At 50.9% G+C, this 27491-nt stretch overlaps 1 protein-coding gene across 7 annotated transcripts in view; it reads right to left on the bottom strand.

The window, feature by feature from the left end:
* Positions 1-27491, bottom strand: part of CHST11 (carbohydrate sulfotransferase 11) — a 262006-nt gene that overhangs the window by 160284 nt on the left and 74231 nt on the right. Inside the window, exon 2 of one of the 7 annotated variants that reach the window (XM_042993070.1) lies at positions 25950-26095. The exons of 4 other annotated variants lie outside the window; for them this stretch is intronic. Coding sequence is in view for 1 of the 3 variants with exons in the window: in XM_042993067.1 (XP_042849001.1) it covers positions 871-886 (16 nt within the window). In the remaining 2 variants the exon portion in view is untranslated. Of the gene's footprint in view, positions 1-870; positions 1691-25949; positions 27348-27491 lie in introns of those variants that run through there. 2 more of the 7 variants (XM_042993069.1, XM_042993067.1) reach the window with 2 other exon arrangements.

Below are 27491 nucleotides of genomic sequence, written 5' to 3'. Positions count from 1 at the left end.
GGGCAAGGGACACAGTGCACCGATCTACCGCCTTCCCCGCTGCTCGTGGACAGACCATCAGCCAGAACCAGAACGCCCAGATTCCAGAGCCAACTGTCTCCACAGTCTCCCCGCGGAGCCTCGGGCTTCCCCCTCTGTAAAACGGGCCTCGCCATACCTGCCCCTGGCCGCCCGCAAAGGGCTGCTGTGGCAGAGACCCCGGCCCCTCTTCTCCCCACCGCGTGACCTTGCGCTCTTTACATTTCCCCTCTCCGGACCTTGGCTTCCACAGCTGTCAAGTGGGAACAAAACCCGTATCAGGCTCACACCGTTCTCAGGTGCGCTAACTGGGCCATGCAAACGCAGCGCTCAACCACTAAGGCGCACACACAGAGCACTTAGGCAATGTCAGCTGCTCATGGCTTTGCGAATCTGGTGCTTGTGGATGTGCTTGGGAGGGAACAAGTCTAAGAGATGACTGTTTTCACACTTGTGTTATTGAAACACACACACACACACACACACACACACACACACACACACACACAACCTAGCCGTGCGTGCCATCCACCCTGTGATTACAAATCACGGCTCTTTGGCTTAGAGGTGACCAGAATGAATGATGAAGAAGCCAACCTTTTTATTCCAGATGTTGAGTTTCTCCACTCTCTAGGCAAGAGGCCAAGGGATACTTCAATAAATAATGATTGAGCACCGCTAAAGGAGGGAAGGACGAGGGGGCCTTCTGATGAAGGAGGGGCCCCAGCCCTGCTGCTCACACAGCGGACTCCACCACGTGGCTCAGTGTCTCAGACAGGAAGGTATATGGACGGCACCCCACCCCGCCCCAGCCCACGGAATGCCCCCTTCTGGCCACACAGAACGACTCACAGATCTTACGACACATCCAGGGCCTTCCGTTCCTTCCAACTGTCAAGCTGTTCCTGCTTCTGGAACTTTCTTTGCCTTCTCAGTCGCCTCAGCCATGACCTACTTCGCCCCCATTTCAGTCAGGTTGCAGTTCAAGTGTCCCCGCCTGAGGGAGGCTTTCTCCAGCATCCCTTTACCCCACGATCCTGCGTGGTTTTCCCGAGAGTATAGGCCCCTTCCCTCAGAGCGTCAAGCCCTTGGGTCCCCCTCTCCTGCTCACTGTGATGACAGTGCCTGGCACATAGCACGTGCTCAGAAGATGCTTGTTGACGGAGTCCATTTAGGGGGAACACGGAAGCTGGGCACCCTGGGCGCGTTCCACTTTATGCCCGTGGTCCCGGAGTCATTTTCACAGCTGCCCCGCTTAGTCTAACAAGTGGCGGGGTCTCACGGGAAATCTTGCACTGCTGTGATGAGAGATGATACAGCCCGGGGGATGGAGGGGGGGTCAGAGCCCCAAGTTCTAGAATCAGACAAACGTTGCTATCAGTCTCAAGCTGTCACTTCCTACCACGTGACCCTCAGCGAGCCATGACCTCCGGAAAAAACCATCCTGAGAGCATTTCCCGGAGACTGAAAGGCAGTACGTGTGCAAGCCTTTGCTACGTGGAACAGAGTAGGCGCTCCATAAATAATGTCGTTTGTCCTCTGGAGACAGACTACCAAGTCTGCCACCCATGAGCTGCCTGACCTTGGTCTACCTACCTTTCCTCCCTGCCGTTTTCTCGTCTCTCGAACGAGGAGAAGAAAACGTCTCAAGCTCACAGGGTGTTCACAGGACGAGATTAGATCATTCTGGTAAATGGGCACCTGGGTGGCTCAGTCGGTTAAGCGTCTGATTCTTGATTTCAGCTCAGGTCACGATCTCACGGTCTGTGAGCCACGTCGGGCTCGGCACTGACAGTGCGGAGCCTGCTTAAGATTCTCTCTCTCTCTCTCTCTCTCTCTCTCTCTCTCTCTGTCCCTCCCCCGCACGCTCTGTCTCTCTCAAATAAATAAATAAACTTTAAAAAAAACTAAAAAGATCGTTCTGGCAAGGCGCAACGCCTGGGCACTCACCACACAGTAGCAATCAGTAACCTCCATGTTGTTGCCTTTCCGCCCAAATTCGTGACCTCCTTAAGGGCAAGGACTTGCGCCCTCACGTCTCTATCCCTAACACGAACTGCCTGGCCCGTTTTTCTGGAAGGAAGGAAAGGAGTGGGCTTCTCCGTGAGGTCATCCCACGCCCATCGCCAGCCAGCTCAATTCCTCCTGTGAGAGAAGGTGGACGGGACACAGAGAAGGCACGTGGTTTTGGGGTGGCTGCACAGCGCTGCAAAAGCAGGAGAAGCCTTTGCTGGGAGTGTGGAGGGTTCACAGATGGTAAAAAATCCCCAGCTGCTCACACACCTACTGGTGGGAGGGAGAAGGCTTGTTAAATGTTAAAAATGAGTCAACTTTCTCGTAGACTACAAGAACAACAAAGCCGGTGACGGGGAGAGGAATACACAGGGCGTGGGTGAAGGAGAGAAAGGGGTACCTCAGCCGGACTCTTGTGAAACTTAACCCTTTATTGGGGGGGGGACGAAGGGGGGGGCGGGAGGTGTGGAAAGCAGCCAGGTGGGGGGAGGGGAGGGAGCCACTGATTGAATTCACAGCCTCGCAAAAGGGCTGGATCACAGCCTCGCTCACAGATGCTCATTTCAAACTCCCCTGAAGCCACCGGGGAGAGCAAACACAGGGTGTGTCGGTTTTGTGGGCTGTCAGATAGTCCGTTAACCGTTTGAGTTTAGCAATCTGGCAGAACGTGGAGCCGGGCTGCTCAGATGGCCAAGGGCTCCGACTGCAAAGAGGGCTTCTTTCGCAATCTTGTCCTTTCCGCCAACTGTACAACGAGATCATGAAGCCGAGTCAAGAGTCCAGCACCGAGCACTGGACCTCGGAAGAAGCAAGCCAGGCCGTGGGGGCTCCTGGCACAGCGTGTTTGATGATGCCACCCCAGTGATGCCTGCGCCCCATCACCTTCCACGCCCCGGGGCCCCCGGGCTGGGGCAGGCACACGGATAAAGTCCCCATTCCATTATCTTCTTCTCCCAGGCGTACGATTTCAATTTCCAATCAATCCAGCAAGTTTGCTGTGCCCCCAACGCCCTGCGCTGGGCTCCGCTACGGAGCTACGTGTCAGGAAGATTACAAAATCGAATCAGGCGCCCTCTGGGCTCTCCTCTAAGTTTTCAAGGTAACTGAGAATGTAAAGGAGATCAGCCTGTGAGTATCCTGTCCACCAACCCTGATGACTGTTCCTTTCAGTGAATTCAACAGGTGGTATTCGCATTTTCCTCCATTCAGAATATAAGACATTCTGACAATCTGAGGAGTCTCGTGAACTGAGCTCTGCTATCTAATAAGGTGACTCCAGGAGGGTCTCTATCCCCTGGCTATTTCTTCCCCCAGAATAACCAAGCAGACAAGCTTGTCTTGTTCAGTTTCACGAACTGGCAGTTTTACTGCTGTGTGCAGAATACGGAATCGGGCTGGCGGGTTCCAGTCCCAGCTCTGTCACATCCTGGCTCTGTGACCACGGACTGGTTACTAAACCTCTCCTTGCCACAGTTCCTTCATCTGTCCGGGGATAACAGTAACGCTTACTTCTCAGGGCTGTTGTGGGGATTAAGTGCTTTCTAAGAGCACTTAAAAGAGCGAGTGGTACACTTGTAAGTACTCAGTAAGGAAATAATAAACGTAGCTACATATTTAACACAGCACTGCCCTAAAAGAGATTATGACCTACTTCCATTTTAAAGATCTCCAAGGGTAGGTTTCCACTTTTATTTTATAAGTAGGAAGGCGGTATAGAGTACCGGTTAAGAGCAAAAACGATAAAACCACATCGCCCAGGATGGACTCCCAGCTCCGCTCCTTACTTCCTGTGTGACCTTGGGCAAGTTACTTAACCTCTCTGAGATTTCGTTTCTTTATAAAACGGAGCTCATGCTGCCTTCAGCCTTAAGTGAGTTAATAAATGCAAAACGCACGGTAAGTAACAGCAAAGTATGACCATTCGCTGCTGTCCTTGCATCTCTAGGGAAGGTCCCATCAGCAATTCCCACCACGGCAACATTTGTAAAATGTCAAGATGACATTTGAAGTCCTGGGAAGCGACTAGGTAGTCAGCCACGAGCCACTGTCGCCCCGTCCTAGCTCCGTGCATGGTTGCTGGCTTTCAGCTCATCAGTGAAGGTGTAGCTAGCAAAATTCAATTCAAATTGGCCCGGCTTGCCATTCCAGTCTCCTCTGCCCCCATCCTGCAGCAGGGCTGAGAGCCAAGGGGATGGACAGATGGGCTGATGCACGTATAGAGGGAGAGAGAACCCCAGCAGCGAGGTCCCTCTCGCTGTCCCGTGGCAACAGTTAGTGGAGCAGTAGCACACGGCAGCGACAGAGAGCCTGGCTCCCCCTGGTCAAAGCACCAAAGCATCCACAAGGCAGAAGGCAAGGAGACCCCCGTCCTGAACAGCAGCCTGGGCACCCAGCCCAACCCTCTGTATCCTGGGCCTTTCCCATGGCCACCTGCCCTGGGAAGCCTCTAAACCTTCCACGTGGCTCGCAGTGAGGCCCCACCACGGACCAGGAACCCCACTCAACACCACCAGGAGCGAGCCAAGAGATTTGCAAGGGAGCTGGTGCCCGAGGAGAGCTTGGGAATGTCTCACTGGGAACAGAAAGCCACAACATTACACAGTATATTTCAACAGGAGTCGAACTAGAATAGAAGGGTCGTGGGCACTCAGCAGAGGGGGGGTTTCCTGCAGGAGGGACCTGGGTCTTGAAGAACATGAGGAAAGGGGAGAGGAGGCAGGGAAGGAGTGGCAGTGACACGGGTGTCCCCTGCACACCCAGGGAACATCATTCTATCCAAAGAGAAGCTAATTGCTGAAAACAAACCTTTCTCTGCCTTCTAAGAAAGGACTGGATTTTCTGCCAGATCTGATTGAATCAAAGGTATTCTGGAATTGCATTTCCCTGCCTACCTAAAAATGTCCCGACTTGTCAACCACCGTCAATCATGGATACATTTTCCCTGTTCCATGTGACATAGCCAGTCTGACCCATGTGGCTCAATTTCCCAAAGGTTCCTGCAGCTTGAATGCGGCTAGCTTGAATGGCTGCAGCATTTTCTCAGTGTGATAGCACACTTTGTTCTTTAGACGCGTCAGCAAATTTGCCTCTGGTGAATAGGTACCGATGGAAAACCTCAGATTTAAAGGTATAGGGAGATGGGGCACCTGGGTGGCTCCATTAGTTAAGCATCTGACTTCGGCTCAGGTCACGATCTCACGGTTCACGGGTTCGAGCCCCGCGTCGGGCTCTGGGCTGACAGCTCGGAGCCTGGAGCCTGCTTTGGATTCCGTGTCTCCCTCTCTCTCTGCCCCTCCCCCTGCTCGCACCCTGTCTTTCGCGCTCCCTCAAAAACAAATAAACTTTAAAAAATAAAAAATAAAGGTATGGAGAGGGAAGTTCATATACACACAGGAACACATGTGTCTATGTGTGAGAGCATGGGGGTGTGTGTGTGTACGTGTGTATGTGCATGCACGGGTTAGCCCACCTAAGAAGAAGAGCCTCCTTGAGCTGGACTCGTAAGACTCGGGGTCTCAGTTTCTGTAATTGCAAACAAAGGCACAGGGTTTCTCAGGCTTGGGCACTGCGGGGCAAGGATTCCAAGGCTCCATTCTGGTTCAGCACAGAGAAAGGTGCTGGGGTCCACTGGCGATGTCTGATGTGGCCACACTAAGGACAGATGGCAGGTATGTTTTGCTGGTACCCTGATCAGCCCACGGGACCCCTCTTGACAGTTCTAAGATCCTGAATAATCATCTGAGTCTGAAACGGGGGGGAGGTTATTTTAGAATCTCTAAAGGCCTATTAGTTCAAACATTCTGAGCACTGAATTATATAAAGGCCACACTCGTGGGTTCAAAGCTGTCCCTTTGCAGCATCGGTAGCCCAGTGGTGAGGTTAGCTGCCTTCCAAAGCAGTCCTTTTGCTACAAATAGAGGGGAAAAATGCTATTTGTGTTGAGAAGAACCCCCCTGTGTCCAGTCCCACAAGCCCCCCACAAGCCCATACCACAGGCTCCGGGTCACGAGGGTCTCTCCTCTGCGGGATGTGGGGATGGGGGAAGGAGAAATTGCTGCTTCCCCAGCCATGTGGCGAAGCGGTAAAGGGCACAATAACTTCTCTGGGAATCTAAAATAATTTCCTTTAATTGCAGCTTTCACTCTGTAGACTGACTCCCCTCAATGCAACTTAAAAAGGAAAAAAGAAAGGAGAATTTCACACAAGCGACAATAATGACTTCTATGGAGCATAAGACAGTGCTTAGGAGAAGTAATCGATGGGGACCATGAAGCCTCAAGACCTGTCTGTGAGAACATTCTAGATTCCCATTACGGCAGCGACATTCAGGCTCAGAGTCATGACATTAATGCCCACAGGAAGGTCCCAGAACCAGCGAACGGCTTCCAAGTCCTGTTCCTTCCGTGCTGCAGTCATGCCAACTGGACGTGCCACCAGGCTGGGGTGGGGCAGGGCAGGGCAGAGGATCTGGAATGTTGACAGGCCCTAGACGGAGAAGCCAAAAGAAGACAGATGCACGGAACGGGGATGTGGTTCCCACGCTGCCCATCCCGCTCTTCTGAGAAACTCGGTCCACACGGGTCTGGACGTTTCTGTCCCAACTCCTGGGCGACCATTCCCAATCTCTCCCCAGCAGCCATAGCTGCTCAAGGAGAGAATGGCATGCTGAGCTCCTTCATATCCCAGAGATGATCTGGGGACCCGCCCAATCTCAAGGGACTGCCGGGAAGAACACCAAATGACCAACTGCGGAGCGCCCTAATTAGCCATCCCCCTGGGCCCTGGTGTGCTCACACTTTCCCTCTGCCCTCCCCCCGACCCAGTCCCTGCTGCCCGCAGACCCCCTCCAGGGCTGGCGCCAGGGAGTCCTGCTACTGGGGCAGAGGCATTCTGAGCCCCACACAGCACACAGTAGGCAATTTACTAAAGTCCTAAAAAAAAAGACAGGGGCCGTACAGGGCAGTCTCTGGAGTCCCTTGCAGGGTGGGGGTTAGACGCATATCCGCAGCTGGTTCTAAGTACTGACGCTATTTGCCACGGGAAGCCTCAAGTCCCCACCATCAGAGCCCCCCACCCCCAGGGGTGAAAGACATTTTGTTGCGGGGAGGGGTCGAAACACCTTGGCAAAAGGATCACGGGTTCCCATATGGTGCACAATCCCATCCTTAGGCAGACTTGGGGAGAAAGTGGGTAGGATTCGACGGCGCTTAACGTGGAGAGGGAACCAGGCTCCAAAAGCCTTGAGCAGTCAGGGGTGACAGGAACACCATCCTAAAAAGAGCAGCTAAATCCTTTGCACACCCGCCATCTACGGGGGCACCATGATTCAGGCTTCAGAAACACCACCTCGCCGAATCCTCTCCACAACACTATGAAGTGAGTACTATCATCTCTATGGTGCAGGTAAGAAACTGAGGCACTGAGAGATTCAGTGACTTGCCCAAGGCAACACACGGTTCGTTCATTCCTTCAAGGTATGTTTATTTCACACGTGGCTCCAGGCACCAGATGGGGAGCCACACAGCTGCTGGGCTAGGATCCAAGCCTGAGCATTTGGATGCTAGAACGTAATGCCCCAGATGGGCCCATCTGCAAAGGGAAACACTGTGTCCCCTGAACCAGAAGGACACACAGAGGAGGTCCCCAGGGGAGCCAGGCCCAGGCCCACCCTGCGTTGGGGTCTGCTGCTCAGCGGAACTGCAGAAAGGTGGGGAGGCTGCAGGGAGATCCGGTCCCGCCGGACAGCATCCCTGGAAGGCGGGATCTCCTTCCTGTCTGAGCCAGCCTCGTCCTCAATGCCGCCTCAGTGTCTCCAGGTATAGGGTCTCAGATGACTGTTCTGAGAACCTCCTCCACCCTCTCACCTCAGTAGCGGCCCTCTGAACCCCTCATGCAGCAGGTAACCAGGACCTGATGAGAGACCACTCTACGAGGTACGTCCGCCAGCCCCCGGTACGTCCCCAAACCCTAAAGAGCCCACACTGGGTCCTTCCTGACCCACAACCCAACAGCCATCGGAGAGCCCCTTATATGTGCTAAAACCCACCAAGAACCAACATCCACAGAGGTCCCACCAGATCCAGAACACCACTCTCACCAGGCCACACCGAGCCTAACACAGCTGGGTTTCTACGGTGCCGATTAATCATGGCAAAAGTCAAGTTCTGGGTAGCTAGAACAAGCTGGAATCCAACTTGCGGAAGAAGAGAATATTGTCATTGAATAATACACGTCAAAAAGCAGTGGAGATAATCAAGGCAAACAGGTCTTAAGCTTGTGATGTGATTCAGGAAGTGCAAACACAGGAGAAAGACAAGGACCTCTACGGTTTTTTAAGGAGCACAGAGTCCCACGAGGGAGTGTGAAAAGGGTTAGAATGGAAGAAACAGCAGCTAACACTTTGAGTGTTTACTTCATGCTGGACGTGGTCTAAACAAATTAGATGCTATCAACTCACTTAAACCTCACAGGCACCCTCTCCAAGGTGTGTTGTATGACTACCGTGGCCATTTTACAGACGGGGAAACGAAGGCACCAAAATGTCAAGCAAATCTAGAGTAGAGAGCTGGAAATGCCTCTCCAGCCCATTCTGTGTTTCAAGAAGGCGCCAGAAAGCCGACAAATGCTCAATTGCCGCACACTAACACTTCTCCTGCCTGTCGGAGGTGTGAGAATTCACAAAGCAGTGTCCCTCCTCATGCTCAAGTAGGATGTCCAAAGATGGGGCCTTGATACAACTTAGCTGTGTGACCCTGGGTAGGCCAGGCAACCTCTCTGGTCTTCCGGCATCTTCCTCTGTGAGATAAAGGTTGGACTCGGTAACGCCCAAAGTGCCCTTGAGCTCTGAAATTCTGCAACTAAACCAGGATATACAATAACCTTTCACTGGGTAATTAATTTGATATCATTCAGAAATATGCAAATGTATCTGAATTCTGAACCCACTAAACCTGACCAATTTCCAAAATAATAGGAAAGCACAGTCACCGAAGCCAGAGGAGACTTTTAAAGTTCTGCTCTGATCCAGAAAGGGCCAGAGATGGGCAGACCCAGACAGACCAGAGAAGACTCTGCGTGGCCCTGCGTGGGCCCTGTGTTGCCTCTTGTCAGAGTGACCACGGAGCAAAGGGAAGACGGCCTCATTTTCCCCCAGCACTCATGTGACCCTAAGCCACTCAGAGCCTGAATCCCATGCTGATTTGTTATTTCCAAATGACATCCATCCACCTGAAGCCAGGGCCCCTGGTCCTGCCACTCTACCTTCCCGGACAGGTGACCCTCTCGAGTCACCCCTGGGCCGACTTTCAAAGCCCATTGCTGCCCATAGATTCTATTCTGTACAGATGACACCACAGCAGACTGTCAGGAAGGGCCCAGGGCCATCCCCCCCCACCCCCCATCAACAGACTTCCTGGAAATGAGGCCCCAAGAGCCGAGAGCCGGGAGGGGACAGAAGAACCAAAGACTGAGCAGAATGCAATAGTGAGAGTACGTGCTCTGCGGTCCCACAGATCTGAGTTCAGATCTTTCCTCTGACCTAAGCCTCAGTCTCCCCAGCTCAAAAATGGGCCTTAAGATGGGGCATACCTCATAAGGCTGCTGAGGAGATTCACCGGAACTTGTGCGTGTGAAGAAACACAATGGCTGTTGCTGAGCAAGCATTCAATGACGATCACAAGAAAACAGAAAATTCGGGAAACTGTTTCTATAAGATTCCAGCAGAGTAAAATCATGTCCAATTCAAGCTGCCCGTGACCCATGAATCATTTCCACTTCAAGGTCCAGAAACATCTTTTATTGGGCTGTGGCGGGGACGTGACTTGTCCCCCCCCAAAATGTGATCTCACTTTCTTTTTTTTTTTTTTTTAATTTTTTTTTTTTCAACGTTTATTGATTTTTGGGACAGAGAGAGACAGAGCATGAACGGGGGAGGGACAGAGAGAGAGGGAGACACAGAATCGGAAACAGGCTCCAGGCTCTGAGCCATCAGCCCAGAGCCTGACGCGGGGCTCAAACTCACGGACCGTGAGATCATGACCTGGCTGAAGTCGGACGCTTAACCGACTGCGCCACCCAGGCGCCCCATGATCTCACTTTCTTACACGGGATTAGAAACGGCGTCGGGCACTCGGGCATCTACAATAATCTACAATAAAGACCACAGTTCTTATGTTCCCTGGCGGAGAGTAGGTCACGTGACCCAGTTCCAGCCAATAGCACACGAGCAGGAGCACCGTGTCAACTTCCAGGACAAGCCAGCCCTGGAGGACAAGCGATATGGCGGAGAGCCATCTTGGACCACACAGGTAAGGTCGACTACAGAGCAACAACATGGAAGGAATCTCGGCCTCTGACACCATGGAACTACCACAGCAGCCCATGGCAGGACTGTTGTGAGAGACGAACTTCCGTCTTTTATAAGCCACTGCTATTTGGGGAACCAGTGACAGCAATCAGAATTATACCTCACAAGCACCAGGTGAGGTTGGTAAAGTTATCTTACCCATCTCATAGTTGGGGGAAAGGACCACAGGGAAGTTAAGTGATCTGTTCAAAGCCACACAGCCCCACAGAGTGTCTGAGCTCCCATTCTAGGGGTCTTTTTCCAAGTTACGGGACACTTCCATTCCAGGCTCTGTCCCCCAAGGAACACCGCTGATCACAGCAGATTTCAGTTCACGACAAATTCAAAGAGCGCCTCCTAATACCCCGGCATTCTTCAAGTCCAAAAGACACAGGATGTATAAATTGTAGCCCCTGAATAGAAGGTCTAACAGACGGGTTATAATGCAGGATCGATGCCTTCCTTTCAGATAGTGGTGACCGTTTATAAAAGGTTTTCTTCTGCATTACGGAGTAGCACCACAAGGACACCAGCTGCAGATACTAAGCTTGGAGAGGACAAATGACTCATCCAAGATCAGTTGGTACGGGGCCAAACTGGAACGAAAACCTTACCTTCTTCTAAATGCGAGTCCTGGTGACTTTCCTGCTACCCAACTGTAAAGCACCAAAAGTAACAGGTATTTAGCCTGCTGAGCCACCCCAACCTACCCCGATTTCAAGATGCATTCTTGGTGCTGATCCTTGTTTACGGGCACAATAAGTCCCACCAGTGGCGCAACTGTTTCTCCGCCATGTTGAATTCCTAAGACTAATTCTAACAGCTATACCTTTCTGTGTATGAACCGTGGATAAATGTAGAATGCTGAGTAGAATGACGTGAATACAACTGCCCTCTTTTTTCAAGAGTAGTTCAGTTTTCTAAAGGCCTTTGATGAGCATCCAGATCACCGCTAACCTAGATTGTAACCAATTAAACCTTGACCTTGAAGACTCTGCTTGATCTACCCCCTGCCTGCCTCTCCCATCCCACTCTAGCCATACCATTCCTCTAACATGGCAAGCTCATTCCCACCTCTGGGCCTTTATCCTTGGTGTCCCCCCAGGACTTCACATGGCTCACTCCCTCACATCCCTTAAGTGTCTACTAAAAAGCCACCTCTCTAAGCCAAGACAATGTTCCTGTCTGTGAGTTCACAGCTGAGAGGAAGATGCCTACAGAGGTGTCCAAGGCCGAGGGTGCTAGAAGAGAGAGTAGCCACCATGTTCCAGAAGCAGGGAGTGCTTCCCCACCCCCACCCTCCTGCTTGACCCTGAGGAACCACAGAACCACATACCCACCCACCCCCACCCCACCCCTCCCAGCGGGGAACCCAAACTTGTGTGATATAAGCCCTGCCCTCAGCCACATACTGTCCACTCGCAGGAGATGAGGGTTCCGCACTGACACCAGACGAAGAATCTAATGGCACGGTTTCTTTATGCTGAGTATGTGACTCTCCTGCTTAGGAAGCAGTCACCCCACACAGAAGCTTAAAACCATTAAAAAAAAATAGTTTCTCTGGGGGTGCCTGGGCGGCTCAGTCGGTTAAGCATCTGACTTCCGACGTTGGCTCAGGTCGTGATCTCACCATCTGTGGGTTCGAGCCCCGTATGGGACTCTGTGCTGACAGCCCAGAGCCTGGGGCCTGCTTTGGATTCTGGGTCACCCTCTGTCTCTCTGCCCCTCCCCTGCTTGCACTCCGTCTCTCCCTCTCTCAAAAATAAATAAACATTAAAAAAAATTAAAATAAAAAACTACTTTCTCTATTTTTTTAATTGAGATATAACGGACATATAGTATTACATTAGTTTCCGCTGCACGACATAACGACTCGGTATCTGTAGATAGGGTGAAATGATCGCCGCAATTAGTTAACGTCCCTCAAAAGCTACAAGTTCTTTTTTTTGTGATGAGAACCTGTGCGATCTGCCCTCTTAGCACCTTTCTAAGGTCCCTTAGCATCCGTATTATTAACTACAGTCAGCATGCTGGACACGACATCCTCAGGACTGAGTTGGTTTTTAACTGCAAGTCTGTACCTTTGCACCGCCTTCCCTCATTGCACCCACCGCCCCACCCCCACCTCGGGCAACGACATGGAAAATTTTTTGAAAAGTCTCTATTAGAGATGCTCCTGGCGCCTGAGGCCTTGGCACGAAGAGTTTCTGGGTAAAGAAAGGTTGACAGCACAACGGAATTAATTTCACATACTTCGGGAGGGGGGTGGGAGGCAGAGAGGGGACAGGCATGACAGCTCCCAATCTGCAGGTGGAGGGACTGGGTGCTTTGTTTCCAGAAGCCACGCCATCAGACGCCAAGGCTCCGGGAGCCCCTGCGGCCCGGCTCTGGCAGGCCCACCAGCTGGGACGTGTCAGGTCTTCCCTTTATTCCCTGAAGCTGCCGAGAAAGACAGAAAGGCGGAGGGAGCTGCTCTGTGAAAGCGGAGACTAAAATATTGATGAGGGACAGTAATTGCACATCCCCGTGACAGGAGGGCAGGAGCCACCGCTATCCGGGGGGGCTCGTGGGCTCGTCAAAGCAGGTCCTTTCCCAGCTGCAGAAGGAACCGCATGCGGAGCAACCCTGGGCCGGTGCACAGGCCCTCCCACCGCTCCCTGCTGTCCTGCCCCGAGCCAACGCCACCTCCCCCGGGAAGCCCTCTGGGACTGCCACAGCCTGCGCTCCTGGAATCCCAGGAAACCTGCAATGTTAGAGGCAGGAGGAAGCTGCGAGATTAAGCAGTCCAGTTCCTACATTCTCTGGGAGACAAACCCCAAGGGCCTGGGGCGGAGAGACCTCATGGACTTTCCTCCCCGTGCTCACTGGTGCTTCTAGGAGAAGTGCTCCCTTTCTCTCTACGGACTCCCCCGATTCACTCAGTGAATGTTCTCTCCCCTCTGCCCTCCCTTCAAGGGCGAGCTCTGCCTACTCAGCTACCTACATCCCTCTCCATTCTCCCCTGCCTCTCACCTGTCTGCCAGCGCCTGGGCTCGGCCCGGCTCGCCGCAGGGCTGTTAGGTAAGGCCCATTGTGGCGCCCAGAGCCCCTCTTGTCCCTGCCCTACGCATCCTCCTCCCAGAGCTCGCAGTGCCAGCCTGACACCCACATCCCCGCTTCAGATGCTTCGAGAGCCACCTCCCCCCCACTCCATTCCTAGTCCAGGACTGAGTTCAAAGTCTGTGGCAGTGCCACGGGCCCTCCACAAGCCGGCCACTCCAACCTCAGGGGTCCGAGTTGTGCATGTACCCTACCCCCTCTCTGCCTATTCCTGCCTCACAGCTGTCTCCCCTACTGGGGGCTAGCTTGTGCTCCCCTAAAAAGATATGTCCAAGTCCTCACTGCTGGGTACCTATGAATGTGACCTTATTTGGACAGAGGTCTTTGCGAACGTAATGAAGTTAAGATCGGGTCATACAGGAGTAGGGTAGGTCCTAATCCCATGACTGGCATCCTTATAAGAGGAAAATTTGGACACAGGAATGCAGAGAGGGACACAATGTGAAGACAGAACACACAGGGAGAATGTCATGTGAAGACAGAGGCAGAGATTGGAGAGATGTGTCTATAAGGATTGCCAGCAGTTGGCAGAAGCCAGGAAAGAGGCATGGAAAAGATTTTCCCCGGAGCCTCCAGAAGGAATCTACCCTTGATTTCAGACTTCTAGACTCCAGAAGTGTGACAGAATACATTTCTGTTGTGACAGGCCACCCAGTTTGTGGTAATTTGTTCTGGTAGCCCTAGGAAAGTAACCCCCCCAACACCTAAGCTCCAGAACCATGGAGAGCCCTCCCCTCTGGCCCTCTTTCGACCTCTCAGCTGGGGGCCACGGAAGAGAGGGGCTTTGGAAAGGAACATGTGCTTCTAATCTTAGCTCCAGCACCCTCGTGGAACAGGTTCCTTGAGGTCTGTGAGCCTCAGTTTCCCCTCTGTAAAATGGGGCGCCATGCTCTCCGGGGTATTATCGGTGATATATGCTTAGCTAATTTGCACAGAAGAGAAATAAGATCGATGCTATTGCCAGGACTCCTCTTTTCTGGGACTCTTCCTTGTCCCTCCAAAGCTCATCCCAGGAAGGTCCTCCACACCCTGCACCTCTGGGACCCCGGCGAGTGGAGCCAGCCCTGCCAAGGATCCCAAGTCAGCCTTTGGAAGTGCTCCCCCCCCCCCCGTCCCTGTCTCAGGAACCCCTCCTCCCTGGGGCAGGGCTCCTTTCCCGTCCAGCAGGCTGAGAGGGCCCTGGACCCCCCTCCCAGAGAGCAGCAGGGAGGCTGGGGTTCCCCAGAGACTTCCTCTGTGAGCCTGCCGGGCCCCCAACCTGTTGTTCTTGAGGACAGGCCCCTTGCCAACACCATCTGCCTCAGGGACAAGCTGTTTAATGGAGCGAGAGTTGGCTCCAGGGAAGACAATGAATTTTAATGCTTCCGGACACAGCAGTCACATAGAATCCAGCCTTCCAGGCCTGGTCGTGAGGGGCTTTGAGTTCATGGGTCCCAACCCCCTCCTCCACACCTGAGCTCCAGGTGGCTGGGCAACCTGTCCAAGGTCCCACAGCTCGTTAGTGGCAGTTAGTTCCCAAACTAGGACCAGCTGTCACTCTGAGTCCTGTAAAGAATAGCATCATGGATAAAAGTTAAAAATATACAGAGAGGAATGGGGTACCTGGGGGGCTCAGTCGGTTAAGCGACCAACTCTCGATCTCGGCTCGAGTCATGATCTCACGGGTCGTGGGATCCAGCCCCTGCTGGGGATTCTCTCTCTCCCTCTCTCTCTCTGCCCCTCCCCTGCCCATCTGTGCACTCTCTCTCTCTCTCTCTCAAAATAAGTAAACATTATGAAATATATATGCGAAGAGAAAGGCAGGAAGTGAGAGGGAAAGAGGACAAGTGAGAGGTGGGTACCACCCGTCCAGAAAGTGAGCAAACGATTTTTTTCTGGGTCATTCCAGATTAGTGGAATTTAACCCATAAGTCTAACAAGTGGAAACCCTATTACAAAAACATATTTCCCTCTCCTAGGGGTCAAGGCCTCCTTACCCTACTAATCTTTAGTCCCCATTCTCCCACAGATACTCCTTTTCACTGGGTCCCTTAAAAGGAAGGGACAATGACCCTGATGTAGTGATAGCAAAGGAACAGTTTCTCTGCCCTCCTCTAGACAGTGAGGCACAAGGCAAGTAGAACCTGAATTATTACCTGCCTCTCTAACGTAGCCGGGATTGGAGTTTCCTATCCCAGATGCTCAGCATTAACGAAACACATTGAGGGTGAACCTGAGATGGCCCCACGATGACACTGAACGCTATGTGGCTGACGGCACATTGAACGAACAAACACATCGGCTACTGAGTGGACAAATGAACGAAACAGACAGTTCTGATCACAAGCTTAGACCCTGGATTTCCTAACAATTCAGTGGCCCACCTCCCAGCAACCCCAGTACAGCCTCAACTCGAGCCCCTCCTACTGCTAATTCTGTACGGAAAAAAAACCATGCCACTCAATGTAATTGACTGACTCAGGATCGAAGGTTCTCTGGTTTTGAAGCAAGCCCACACGAACCCTTAACAGAGCCACCTGGGACCAGCACAGGAGGACCCTCCAAGAGCAGCTAGGCATTAAGGCAACCTGGTTAAGTCATGGAAGCTTCCATTAAAAGAGAGCCCTGGGCAGAAAAGCCCGTCTCCGAGATTGAAACAGAGCTGCTCTGGTGGGGAAGGGCGCAATGCTTCCTCCCCCAACCCCCCATCCTGACCAGGAGCCCCTGAGATTCCTCTGTGGCACCCCAGCTCCCTGGCACCCAGGTGAAAACTCCTGCTCTTGTCTCAGGCAGCAGAGGAAATGGAAGGTGAGAGCAAGGGACTTACTGTCAGTCATCATCAGGAAGAGTGGTGCCAGTGCCAGGGCCCGTGCGTCCTTGCTCCTGGTCCATTCTCACCTCCAACCACCGCACTGTGACTTCTGGTCAGTCACACCCATCCAAAAGGGCACCTCCTCAACAGCACCTGGTCCCTTGCACCTCTGTGCACCTGCACGTGCTGTTCCCACTGCTCAGCTTTTCCCTCCTCTCCCACCCGGGGCCCCTCTTGCCTCTGTGGTGGACAGACTGTAAGGTGACCCCCCTCGACGACCCCCAAATCCTGGTATTTACAGCCCTGTGCGATCTCCCTTCCCTCCTGAACATGGGCTGGCTTAGCATCTCGCTTCGGTGACAGTGAGGAGACATCACTTCTGTGGCTATGTTACATAAGATATTACTTCCATTTTGCCATCACTCTCTCACCTTTGATGAAGCAAATTGTCATGTTGGGGTCTGTCCAATATAGACGCACAGATGGCAAAGTACTGAGGGCAGCTCCAGCCCACAGACAGAAGGAACTGAGGCCCTGTGTCCGAGAGCCTGCAAGGAACCAAACCCCGCCTGCAACCACATGAGCTTGGAAGCAGATCCTTCCCCAGTCGGGCCTTCTGATGAGACCCCACCCTAACCACCATCTTCATGGCGGCCCGTGGGAGATCCTGAAGCACGAGACCCATCTAAGCCGTGCCCACACTCCTGACCGACAGAAGCTATGTAATAATAAATGTGTGCCGTCTTAAGCTGCTAAATTTGTGCTAATTTGTTACAAAGCATTGATAACTGATACACTGCCCAGAGGAGTTGCTACTTGCCTATGAAACTCAGCTCAAAGGGCATTTCCTATGTGAAGCCCTCCCTGAAAAGCTAGGCATTCCCTCCTAAACCACCACGGCCACCACCATCACTGTTTTCGTCACCTTGGTCGTCACAGCTAACATTGCTCGAGGACCGATGGCCATGCCAGGTATTGTGCTTGGTGCCTTATATCTATAGTCATAGTGGGGAGAGGAATCCTGATGATTTGTACACACATGAAAAGTCTGAGAAACTGGTCTAAATCACCCAAAAAAATGTTTGTTGAATGAATGAATGAATGAATGAATGAACGAACACCCTGCAGATCAAATTTCCAACTTCAACTGCACCCCTCATCAACCCAGACGGCCTCCCCAACCCAGGCAGCAGGGAGGGTGTTAGCTTCACACCCTGGAAAGCAGGCTGACTGAAAGGAGACAAGCAGCCCACCTCAGGGTCAAGTCACCCAAATTCCAGCCCCCTTCCACCTCCCTGCTTCCCCACAGCCTCACCAGGGAGCTCCGGATTCCATTACTGGTCCCCAAAAGGCTATCAAACCCACACAGCTTAGCTAAAAATACCCTTCACACTCGTTGGGCCTCCCCACCATTAAATCACCTCGAGGAATCTGACAGCTAGAATTAGCAAAATATGTAAATCTAGCCTTTCCTTACACGGGGTACCCGGCTAAGTCACGCTGGCACAGCACAGGCCAGGAAACAAGGGGGGTCATGTCACTTCCTCCTGCGAGACCTCAAAGTGACTGAAACCGGGTGATTCCAGGAACACGAGCAGGGTTTTCGTGACGTGGAGCTGAACCACTTCTAACAATCAACAACCAACACCTGCTTGCAAAGCAAGGCGACACCAGACGGGTCATCTCCCTGCTCCCGGCCCCTCCTCCGGGAATCACGGGAACCACACCGTCAGCCCTTGGAGCTGTTAACACCTCCGTGTGGGCCTATGAGATGCCAGTCTGACCCCGCCCTTCTCCCGGGTCCTAATGTGACAATATTTGTGCAGCGTGGAGTTGAGTGTTCATCTTTCCCGTTGAAAGTCTGTCCAAAAATCGTATTTGTAAAACTGAGAACTGTTTTCCTCTGTTCACAGAGCTTTCCCAGTCTGGGAGGAAATGCCAGTGAATCCCAACCCACACTTCAAGGTAGGAGAATAGGCTGCTTTTGCAATAAGGCCAAAGCCTGAAAATTGCTGAGAAATAAGCTGTAATAGGTCTCAAATGGGCATTGTCGGCACTCACCATATTATCCTCTTTACCGAGACTATTAGAAGGATGAAGGAAATAAGAGAAGGAAAGCTTTAGCAAAGTCCTGGAGGGGAAGTTAACCTGTGGCTGGCCATCCAGCCAACACGGGTCATGCCAACGCCGTGTCGCTGGGAGTTCCGGGGGCTGCGTCATCCAGGCAAGACTAGTGATGTCATTAAAGTGACCTGAAGACATTCTCTGCCTCCTTCACGCCTTTGATTCACCCCCACATCACCACCAATAGGATAAGAGGGGGTCTGATGACCCCTTTTGGCTTCACTCTAATTTCCGGCGGGGAAGGGCCTCGTAGCACGATAACGCATCGACTTTTACAACGCACCTTCACCCACATTGGCAAGCGACAGGTTTCCGTTCCATCTCTGACCCCTTACAACAGCGACTGGCAAACAGTGGCCTGCAGGCCCAATCCCTCCCTGGCCCCCTGGCCGCTGTTGTAAATAGTTGTACTGGAAGACAGCCATGCCCATTCACCCACTTTTCACCTGTGGATGGACTTGTTCTACGACGGCCTGCACGACTGAGCAGTTGTGACAGCGTGCGCCGCTCCCACCCACTTCCAGAGCCGTAAAATGGTTACTCCCCGGCCCTCAAGAAAAGGTCTGCCCACCCCGGCCTTAGAAGAACCAGCCATATTCAGGGCGGAGTAAAAGTACACGGTATTTTCCATGCTGTGTAAAGAAAGACCAAAGCATCTGGCTGGTGACTGACTCTCCAGACCTTGCTCGCTAACTTAGAGCACTGCAGACTTTACAACCCAACAGGACTGACCAGGTGGGACGATGCCAGCTGATCCAGGGGAAAACACGACAAATAACAAAGGACCAGCGCTGCTCGTCTGCCGCGGGTTGTAGGTTCTATACAGGAAAAGCCCAAAGGAACTGTGACTTCAACCCATGCTCCCCTGGGTGTCGGCTCAAAAATGGCTGAGCAGGTGCCTCTTTTTTTTTTTTTTTTTTAATTTTTTTTTTGATGTTTATTTATTTTTGAGAGACAGAGCACGAGTGGGGAAGGAGCAGCGAGAGAGGGAGACACGGAATCCGAAGCAGGCTCCAGGCTCCAAGCAGTCAGCACAGAGCCCGACGCGGGGCCCGAACTCAGGGACTGCAAGATCATGACCTGAGCCGAAGTTGACGCTTAACCGACAGAGCCACCCAGGCACCCCCTGAGTGGGTGCTTCTAAATCGGTTTTACAAACAGTCCAAAGGGGTCAGGTAGGGATCAGCTCTGACTCCCAGTGTGCACTATGCAGCCCGCTGAGAGATAACCGCCTCTTCCAATCTCGGCTCTTCCGGAGATTTCTTCCAACGGAAGTGAGCCGTCACTGCATGGCACAGTCCGGGTCTTCCAGCGTTTCATCGTTGTCCCCGTCAACTGGATGGGGAACAGAGCTTAGGCTCCTCCATCACAGGGAGTCCTCTGAACGGCTTCATTAATCTCCTCACATCTTCTCCTCCTCTGCCTTTGCTGTTCCTCTCTGGGCTTCTGATGAAGTAGAACGGTAAATCACTTATAATCTGTTTGTTTGTTTTTTAAAGAAACTGACACCTGGATATAAAATCTGCAAAAATTCCTAAGATGATACAGAAAACTCCACCCTCAAAATAGTTCTTGCCTTCTGTCCCCAACAATGGCCCCAATAATTTTGGCATTTTCCTTTATTATATATTTTCCACCTGCCGGAGGCACATGATAAGTCTGGATTGTGGTGTGAGCCATTTGCCCGGCGAGGACGGATGTAAAGAAGGAAGCTGACCTCACAAGGAAGGAATTTTGCAGTAGACATCCCCATCACCTCATCCTCCCCACCTCGCTCTCCACAGACAGTCTCCACCCCGGCCCCATGCCAGACTTCACAGACCAACTCAAGTGCCTTGAACGTGCACCTTGGGGGCGCTGGTGTTCTCTTCTGGAGGCTTTAGCGCAGTCGTGTTTTCATTTCCTTTCTCCCCAACTCATTTATCACTGTGGTTGGTATCTGGTTGAGAATACCAACTATTCATTCCACTGTGAAGGACAAGGTCAGTGTATGATGTCCGGAGTGGAGGACAGGCACGAAGGAAGGCAGGGAAGAATTTTGTAATTTTGATGATAACGGGGCTAGTTAACTTTGCTGAAAAGGCAGTCTGGGTATCTGAAAAATAACTCATTCTACTTGGAAAGTCTTACCCTTTTGGACACTCTTGGTTGCCCATCGAGCAGCCGTCCTTCATTGCCAACAAATGCCCACCTGTGTTCAGAGAGGCAAAGGGCCCAGCTCTAGAGAATGACACATGAATGGTCTATTTCAGTGACAGCACACTCACCCCCACCACACCCCTCTGTTCACTTTTCCTCGGCTCTCCTGCAGCTAGCAAGAGCCACTGTGACCCAGTTCTGCACTGGGAGGTGCGAGAAGACCACTGAGAAGGTCTTGGGGCAGCACCTGGCACAGAGTAAGCCCTCGATAAACTTTAAATATTATTATTGCTATTATCATCATTACTACTATTAATTTTAACAGAACCTTCCCTTCCCTTTTCTCTCTCCTTTTTTCCCTGCATCCCTCCGGTGGTGAGCCAGGGCTGGTCTGGACGAGCTCATCAAGAGCTGATTGAATGTATCTCTTCCCAAACATGAGTTCAGTGATACTACATTGGTAACTGGCAATCAGCCACAGTGGGGATATTTACACCGTGGAAACTGGCAAATGCTACAAATCAGTACTTTTTATTTTTATTCTTATTTTTATTTTTATTTTTACTTTTACTTTTATTTTTACTTTACTTTACTTTACTTTACTTTACTTTATTTTATTTTATTTTATTTTATTTTATTTTATTTTATTTTATTTTATTTTATTTTAGAGACCGAGCGTGCGCATAAGGGAGAGGGGTAGAAGGAGAGAGAGAGAATATCCAGCAGGCTCCACCCCCGGCACAGAGCCCGACACAGGGCTCCATCTCACGACCCTGAGATCATGACCCAAGCTGAAATCAAGACCTAGGTGTTTGCCCAGCTGAGCCACTCGGGTGCCCCTACAAATCAGGGCTTTTCCCGCAGAAAGCTAATAGTTAAATATTTACCAGCATGCCACTCTACCTGTCTCCTTCTCTCCTTCCCTCTTTCCAACCATCCATCTCCAACCAGTGAGTACCTACTATATGCAGGGTGTTCTGCTGGGTTCTCCTTAAGAGTTCCAAGATGAGTAAGTCACTGCCTACCTTCAATGAGTTTATAGTCTAGCAATAAATTTGTAGCAGTGAAGATACATTTGGCTGCAAGTAACCGAAAACCCAACCAGCAATGGTTCACCTAAGAAAGTCTGGAAGGAGGCACCAGCCTGGCCACCCGGCAGTGTCAAGGATCCCAACCACCCTCGTCAGCCACCCTCTGCATACTGACCATTCCCCTCATGCTCATTGCCTCATGTGTACAAGAGAGCTGCTACAGTTCCAGGTATCGAGACCACATCCAAAAGCAAGAAGCAAGGGCAGGGCCTTTTTCTTTTTATCCAGAAGGAAAACCAGTTAATCCTCCTAACAAATTCATGAGGTCACTCCTATAATTATTCTCATTTTATAGATAGGGAAATGGAAGCCCAAAAGGATGAAATAATTTGCTCAAGGCCACACAGCCAGAATATAAAGCCAAGCATTCTGACTGCAGAGCCCGAGCACTATGTCAGAGATACCATCACTAGAGAAGCAAACCCACACAATTTACTGCTTCGTTACCCTGGCTTGTACTACCCTCCATCGTGGCACCCTTTCACCTTCTAGCCCGAGACTTTCTGTTGCTCAGGAATGGAAATTCTGTGTGCTCATTCTTCTCTGACCCCCAGCCCCGATCATAGGCAGAATATCAGGTGCTTGGATTTGTTAACTGACATGCACCCATCCCAGCCCTGAGACTATCCGACCTGAACGGAAAACCTCGCCGCTCCTGGTGCCAGCAGGCCTGTGTTTGGCACCTTCCTGTTCCAATTACCCACTTGAAAACCTGGAGACTCGGGCTCCGATCCATTTGGCAATCAGACCATCTTCCTGGCCTATCTGCCTGGAACTGTGCACACACACACACACACACACACACACACACACACCCTTTCTGGGACTGCCTTGCTATGTTCTGTACCTGTTGCTTGAGAAGATCTTCCCATCTGTAGCCTCCCAATTACTCCCCCATCACAGGAAATTCCAACCCCAACTGGCATCCCCACCGCAAACTGCTGGTATTCCTCCCAAGATGCAACAGGAAGAAAAACATTACTAGTCGCTGGAGTGGCCAGAAGACTTGACTACTCTATTATTCATAATTTCGTAAAACAGAAAAAGTGAAGTTCTCTACCTGGTTCTCGGGTGTCTCGATGACACAAGCCAGAAGCAAAATCCTGCTCTGCGAAGCACGTCATCTGGTTTGGAAATCTAAGTACCTCTCAACTAGTGCTTTGGAGGCCCTGTTCCAAAAGGCACAGCCCGGGGCTGCGTGTGTCATGGCAAGTTCGGGCTCACACCCTGAGCAACAGCCAGCTACCCAAAGGGAACACGGCTGGTCCTACCACCACTTGTCTCCTGACTTTTGTCTTGGACTTTTTGGTCCCCTTTGTTTTGTTCTGTCCTAAAGAGAAAAGAGATGGTCCGCCCGAGGCAGCCACAGGAGCCCGCAGGAGCCTGACACGATGGAACTTTCCCCGCCCTGGAACAAAAGATCATCGGGGGCTGCACACACCCCGTTCTGGGGCTCCAGTTCAATTCTGTTTTCAACACGTGTTGAATCAAATCCCAGAGCTTTCTAAATGGGCACTCTGGGCTGCTCAGGGAACCCCGGCTCGGCTCGCTAAGAAGAACTTGGGGAGGAAAGGGCAGCTGGGTGGCTCGGTCTGTTAAGCGTCTGATTCTTGATTTTGGCTCAGGTCACGATCTCACGGTTCATGATTGCGAGCCCCGCGTCGGGGGCTCTGCACTGTCAGCACAGAGCATGCTTGGGATTCTCTCTCTCTCCCTCTCTCTCTCTCTCTCTCTCTGCCCCTGCCCTGTGCATCCTCTATCTCTGTCTCTCTCTCAAAATAAATGTAAAAAAAACCCAACCAACCAAACAAACAAAAAAAAACTTGGGAAGGAAAGCTAAACATCTTACTCTCCCTGAAAAATGGGAAATACTGAGAAATAAACGTGACCACTTAGGGTTCCACGACCTGGGGCAACTCACACCATGCTTCCTCATCTCTGACGCGACGGGTAAGGACACGCTTGGGCTCTGGAGCCAGGAGCCAGCTGGGAGTCCTGCCTCTGTCACTGACTAAGTATAATCTTGGATGCCTTGCTTCACTTTTACGTGTCTCAGCCACCCGAGCTCTTCTCTCTCTGTTCAGAGCACTGCTCAGGGGAGTCAATCCGTAAATCCTAACACGCAGAAAACTTAGAAGAGAGCCTGACACAGTTCTGTTTGCAATGAGTGTTCCTTATTATTGCTGTTATCCGTCTCACCAGATCTTGCAAGAACTATGGGAAATAACACAGTTAGAACACAGAGTTTCCCTTCGGTAAATATTAGTTTCCTTCTCAAAAAAAGAAAAAAGTTAAAAGATTAGGGATCTTCATATCCATTTTGTTCTATATGTGAACACAGATTTTTAGATATTCAACTAATCAGCCAAGCGCGTGCCCAACCAAGAGACAAGGGCAGTTATTCTCAAAAACCTGCTTCCTTTCCGCCATCCTTCACCGGCACACAGTCCGCATTCATTCTCCGAAGGACTCCGGGACAGGCCCCGCAAAGGAATGCTGGAACACGGGATCAGCTCCAAGGGTCAGGGCGCCTGAGATCGGCAAAGGCAGGGGGCCTCCCCTGCTCTCCAGAGGCCATTCATTCACTCAGAGTCCTTAAACTTCATGACAACATGACAGAACTCAAGAAGGCAATGAATTAATTTTGTAAAAATTTTATAAGAAAACTTGCCTTGAGTCCTTTTCTTTCCTTCACTCTACAGGATAACAGCAAGGATGCTCAGGCCGGATTTGCACCCAGTTCTGGGGGATTCCTGCCTTCCACAGAGATGATCCACGCCAAAAGGAGTGCACACCCCTCCCGGATGACTCTCAGTCCTCAGAACAAGGACACCACACCTGCCGGATCTCATAACACCACCTCCCCGATTTTCATCCACAATCAACACGACAGCACACCTCTACGCCACACCACGGCCGGGGAAAGACCAATAACCACCCGATAGAAATTCACTGGGAGTGATTCGAATGGGGATGGAAAGGACTTCCTTATTATTTTGAGAAACCAAAACGAAAAGTACCTAATTCGTTATCTCCAGAGAAGGATTTTGACCACCACAGCTCATGACTGTAGCTCAAACTTTTGGTTTCTACAACAGCAAGAGACCTTCTCCTTTACCCTCCCTTCTCCCTACCAATCTGCTAATTTCTCTACGCTGACATGGGGCACCGTCCCTCTGGTTGAACTAGGCCATTATTTTCTTTTTTGTCTTTTAATGTTTTCATTTTTATTTCTTTTGGCAGGGGGCGGGGGACAGAGAGAGAGGGAGACACAGAATCCAAAGCAGGCTCCAGGCTCTGAGCTGTCAGCACAGAGCCCGACACGGGGCTTGAACCCACGAACCGTGAGATCATGACCCGAACCGAAGTCGGACGCTCAACCCACTAAGCCATCCAGGTGCCCCCCTTTTTGGCCATTTTTAAGCATACAGTTCAGAGCATTAAATATTCACCTTGCCATGCCACCATCAATACCATCCATCACCAGAACGTTCTCACCTTCCCAAACTAAAACTCTGTATCCATTAAACACTATTTCCCCTTTCCCTCTTCCCTGCCCCCTGGCAACCAGCCTTCTCTAGCTTCTGTCTCTAGGAAGTTGACCCCCATAGGTACCACACATAAAGGGAAGCATACGGTATTGTTCTTCTGTGAGGAGGCCTCATTTATCGTAATGTCTTCAAGGTTTCATCCATGTCACAGACTGTGCCAGAATTTCCTTCCTCTGGGGACTCCCGGCAGGCTCAGTCAGTAGAACATATGACTCTTGATCTTGGGGTTGTAGGTTCCAGCCCCATGTCAAGTGTAGAGATTGTTTAACAATAAAATCTTTAAAAAAATGTTTTTCTTCCTTTTCAAGGCTGCGTAATATTCCACTGTGTGTATATACCGCCTTTTGTTTATCCAGTTGTTTCTTGACGGACGGTTTGATCTGCTTCTACTTTTTGGCTATTGTGAATAATGCTGCTATGAAAATGAATATATAAATACCTGTTCAAGTCCCTACTTTCCATATTCAGGGGGGAGGTCTACACCCAGAAGTGGAATTCCTGGATCATATGGTAATTCTACGTGTGAGTTTTGAGGATCCCCCATACTGTTTTCCATGGCAGCTGCACGTGGATTATTTTTAAAACAAATGTTAGCATATTCTCCACAACGTTCTACACTACCATTTCAAAAGCACTTCGCACTTTTCTCAGTTAAGGAAAGATGAAGTTACTTGTTAATCCCAGCTTGATCCTTCACATCCAAGATGGTGCAAACAGAATAACACATGCAAGTCGCTAGAAAGGAAAACGCATGATATTATTATCCAGCTATTACTTACGGTATATCAGCAGGGCGTCCGATCATCTTTACTCCCCAAACAGTTATTTCCCCTGCAGATCAGCTGTCCTGAAATAACTTTCGCTGCCCTTTCCTCAACTGTTTTCCCAAGTCACCCAAGAAGCGGAGCCAAGGACAAATGTGTCCCTAAAACATCAGACAAATGCACTCTGAGTAAATATCCCATCTTCAACGGGGGGATTTGAAAGGAAGAGGCGATGGCCAAAATTCTATTTCAGAACATCCACTGGGCCACCATGGAAATTTTTAGAACGTTAAAGGGAACCACTTCATAAATGTCAGACAAGGAGGCTTAAAGAAATCAAAAAGGGAACACTCGTTATTTTTGTTTGAGTGAAAAGAAAGAACCGTACATGCAAGCTGAACACAGAGCGCTTTTAGAGAAAAGGGTCTTGTAAGCACCGAGAAGGAACCCTCCAGAAGAGATGTTAAGGTAGATTGTCATTTAAGACGTGAACTTCTCAGACATGTGATGAATCACTCCGTGGGCTGACACCACTCCACACGGGTGACCTTCAAGGATATTTCCATCCCTGGGGCAAAGCCAAAGACTGCCAATTAATCACCAAACAAGGACAGCATGACTAGGGCAGATGAAAACTCTGTGTGTGTGTGTGTGTGTGTGTGTGTGTGTGTGTGTGTGTGCGCACACCTGTGTTTAAAACAAAAAAACAAAATGGGCTGCTGGAGATAATATTCCCCAGAGATGAAGTATTTTTCTGACTTGACCTCAGCCTTAACATAGGGAGCAAAATCTTAGAGGAAAAGTTTAGTGTTCCCTCCATTCCTTCAATTCAACACACACATCATTCGAGAAGACCATGTTTCGGAATGAAAACGCATGCCATTTTAGGGCATCAAAATTCTTGCTGGCTCACCACAGGCCACCTGGAGCCCTTGTCTCCAATGCTCATTAGCCTTGTAATTAGAGAGGATGGAGCCTCCGCATTCCCAGACGGAGCGCTGCGGATTTACCCATTTGCAACTTTCCCCACGGGCCCCTGACACGTGTCAATTGCTTCTGATTTTGCTGAGGCATGAATCGGAGTCAAGAGCATCCAGGTGAGGAAAGGGGAGGACAGGAGAGTGGCCTCAGGGCACCAGAGATCTGCCCGTATAGCCCGCTGGCTCCGGATTTCTAGCTTCTACACGCTCACACGTTCTCTCTCATTCTTTGCGAAAATATGGCTCTCCCCCAAAAAGCTGCCTGCCAGAGCTATTGATAGAAGCAAAGCTACAATAAAAAAGTCTAGGAATTGATGGTTCTTAACTAAAAATGGTGACTTCCCCTAAATCCGAGATGCTACCTATGTTCTTCTCATGGATCCTAAATTATAAGAAATTTTAAAACACAGGTCAACTCAGTGGCACCTGGGTGGCTCAGTCAGTTGAGCGTCCAACTTCAGCTCAGGTCATGATCTCACGGTTCGTGGGTTTGAGCCCCGTGTCGGGCTTTCTGCTGACTTCTCAGAGCCTGAAGCCTGCTTCAGATTCTGTGTCTCCCTTTCTCCCTGCCCCTCCC

Source organism: Panthera tigris, chromosome B4 (assembly GCF_018350195.1).
Source record: "Panthera tigris isolate Pti1 chromosome B4, P.tigris_Pti1_mat1.1, whole genome shotgun sequence".
Taxonomy (NCBI): Eukaryota; Metazoa; Chordata; class Mammalia; order Carnivora; family Felidae; genus Panthera; species Panthera tigris.
Note: the sequence above shows the minus strand (reverse complement) of the source record. Positions and strands in the feature narration are given on the sequence as shown.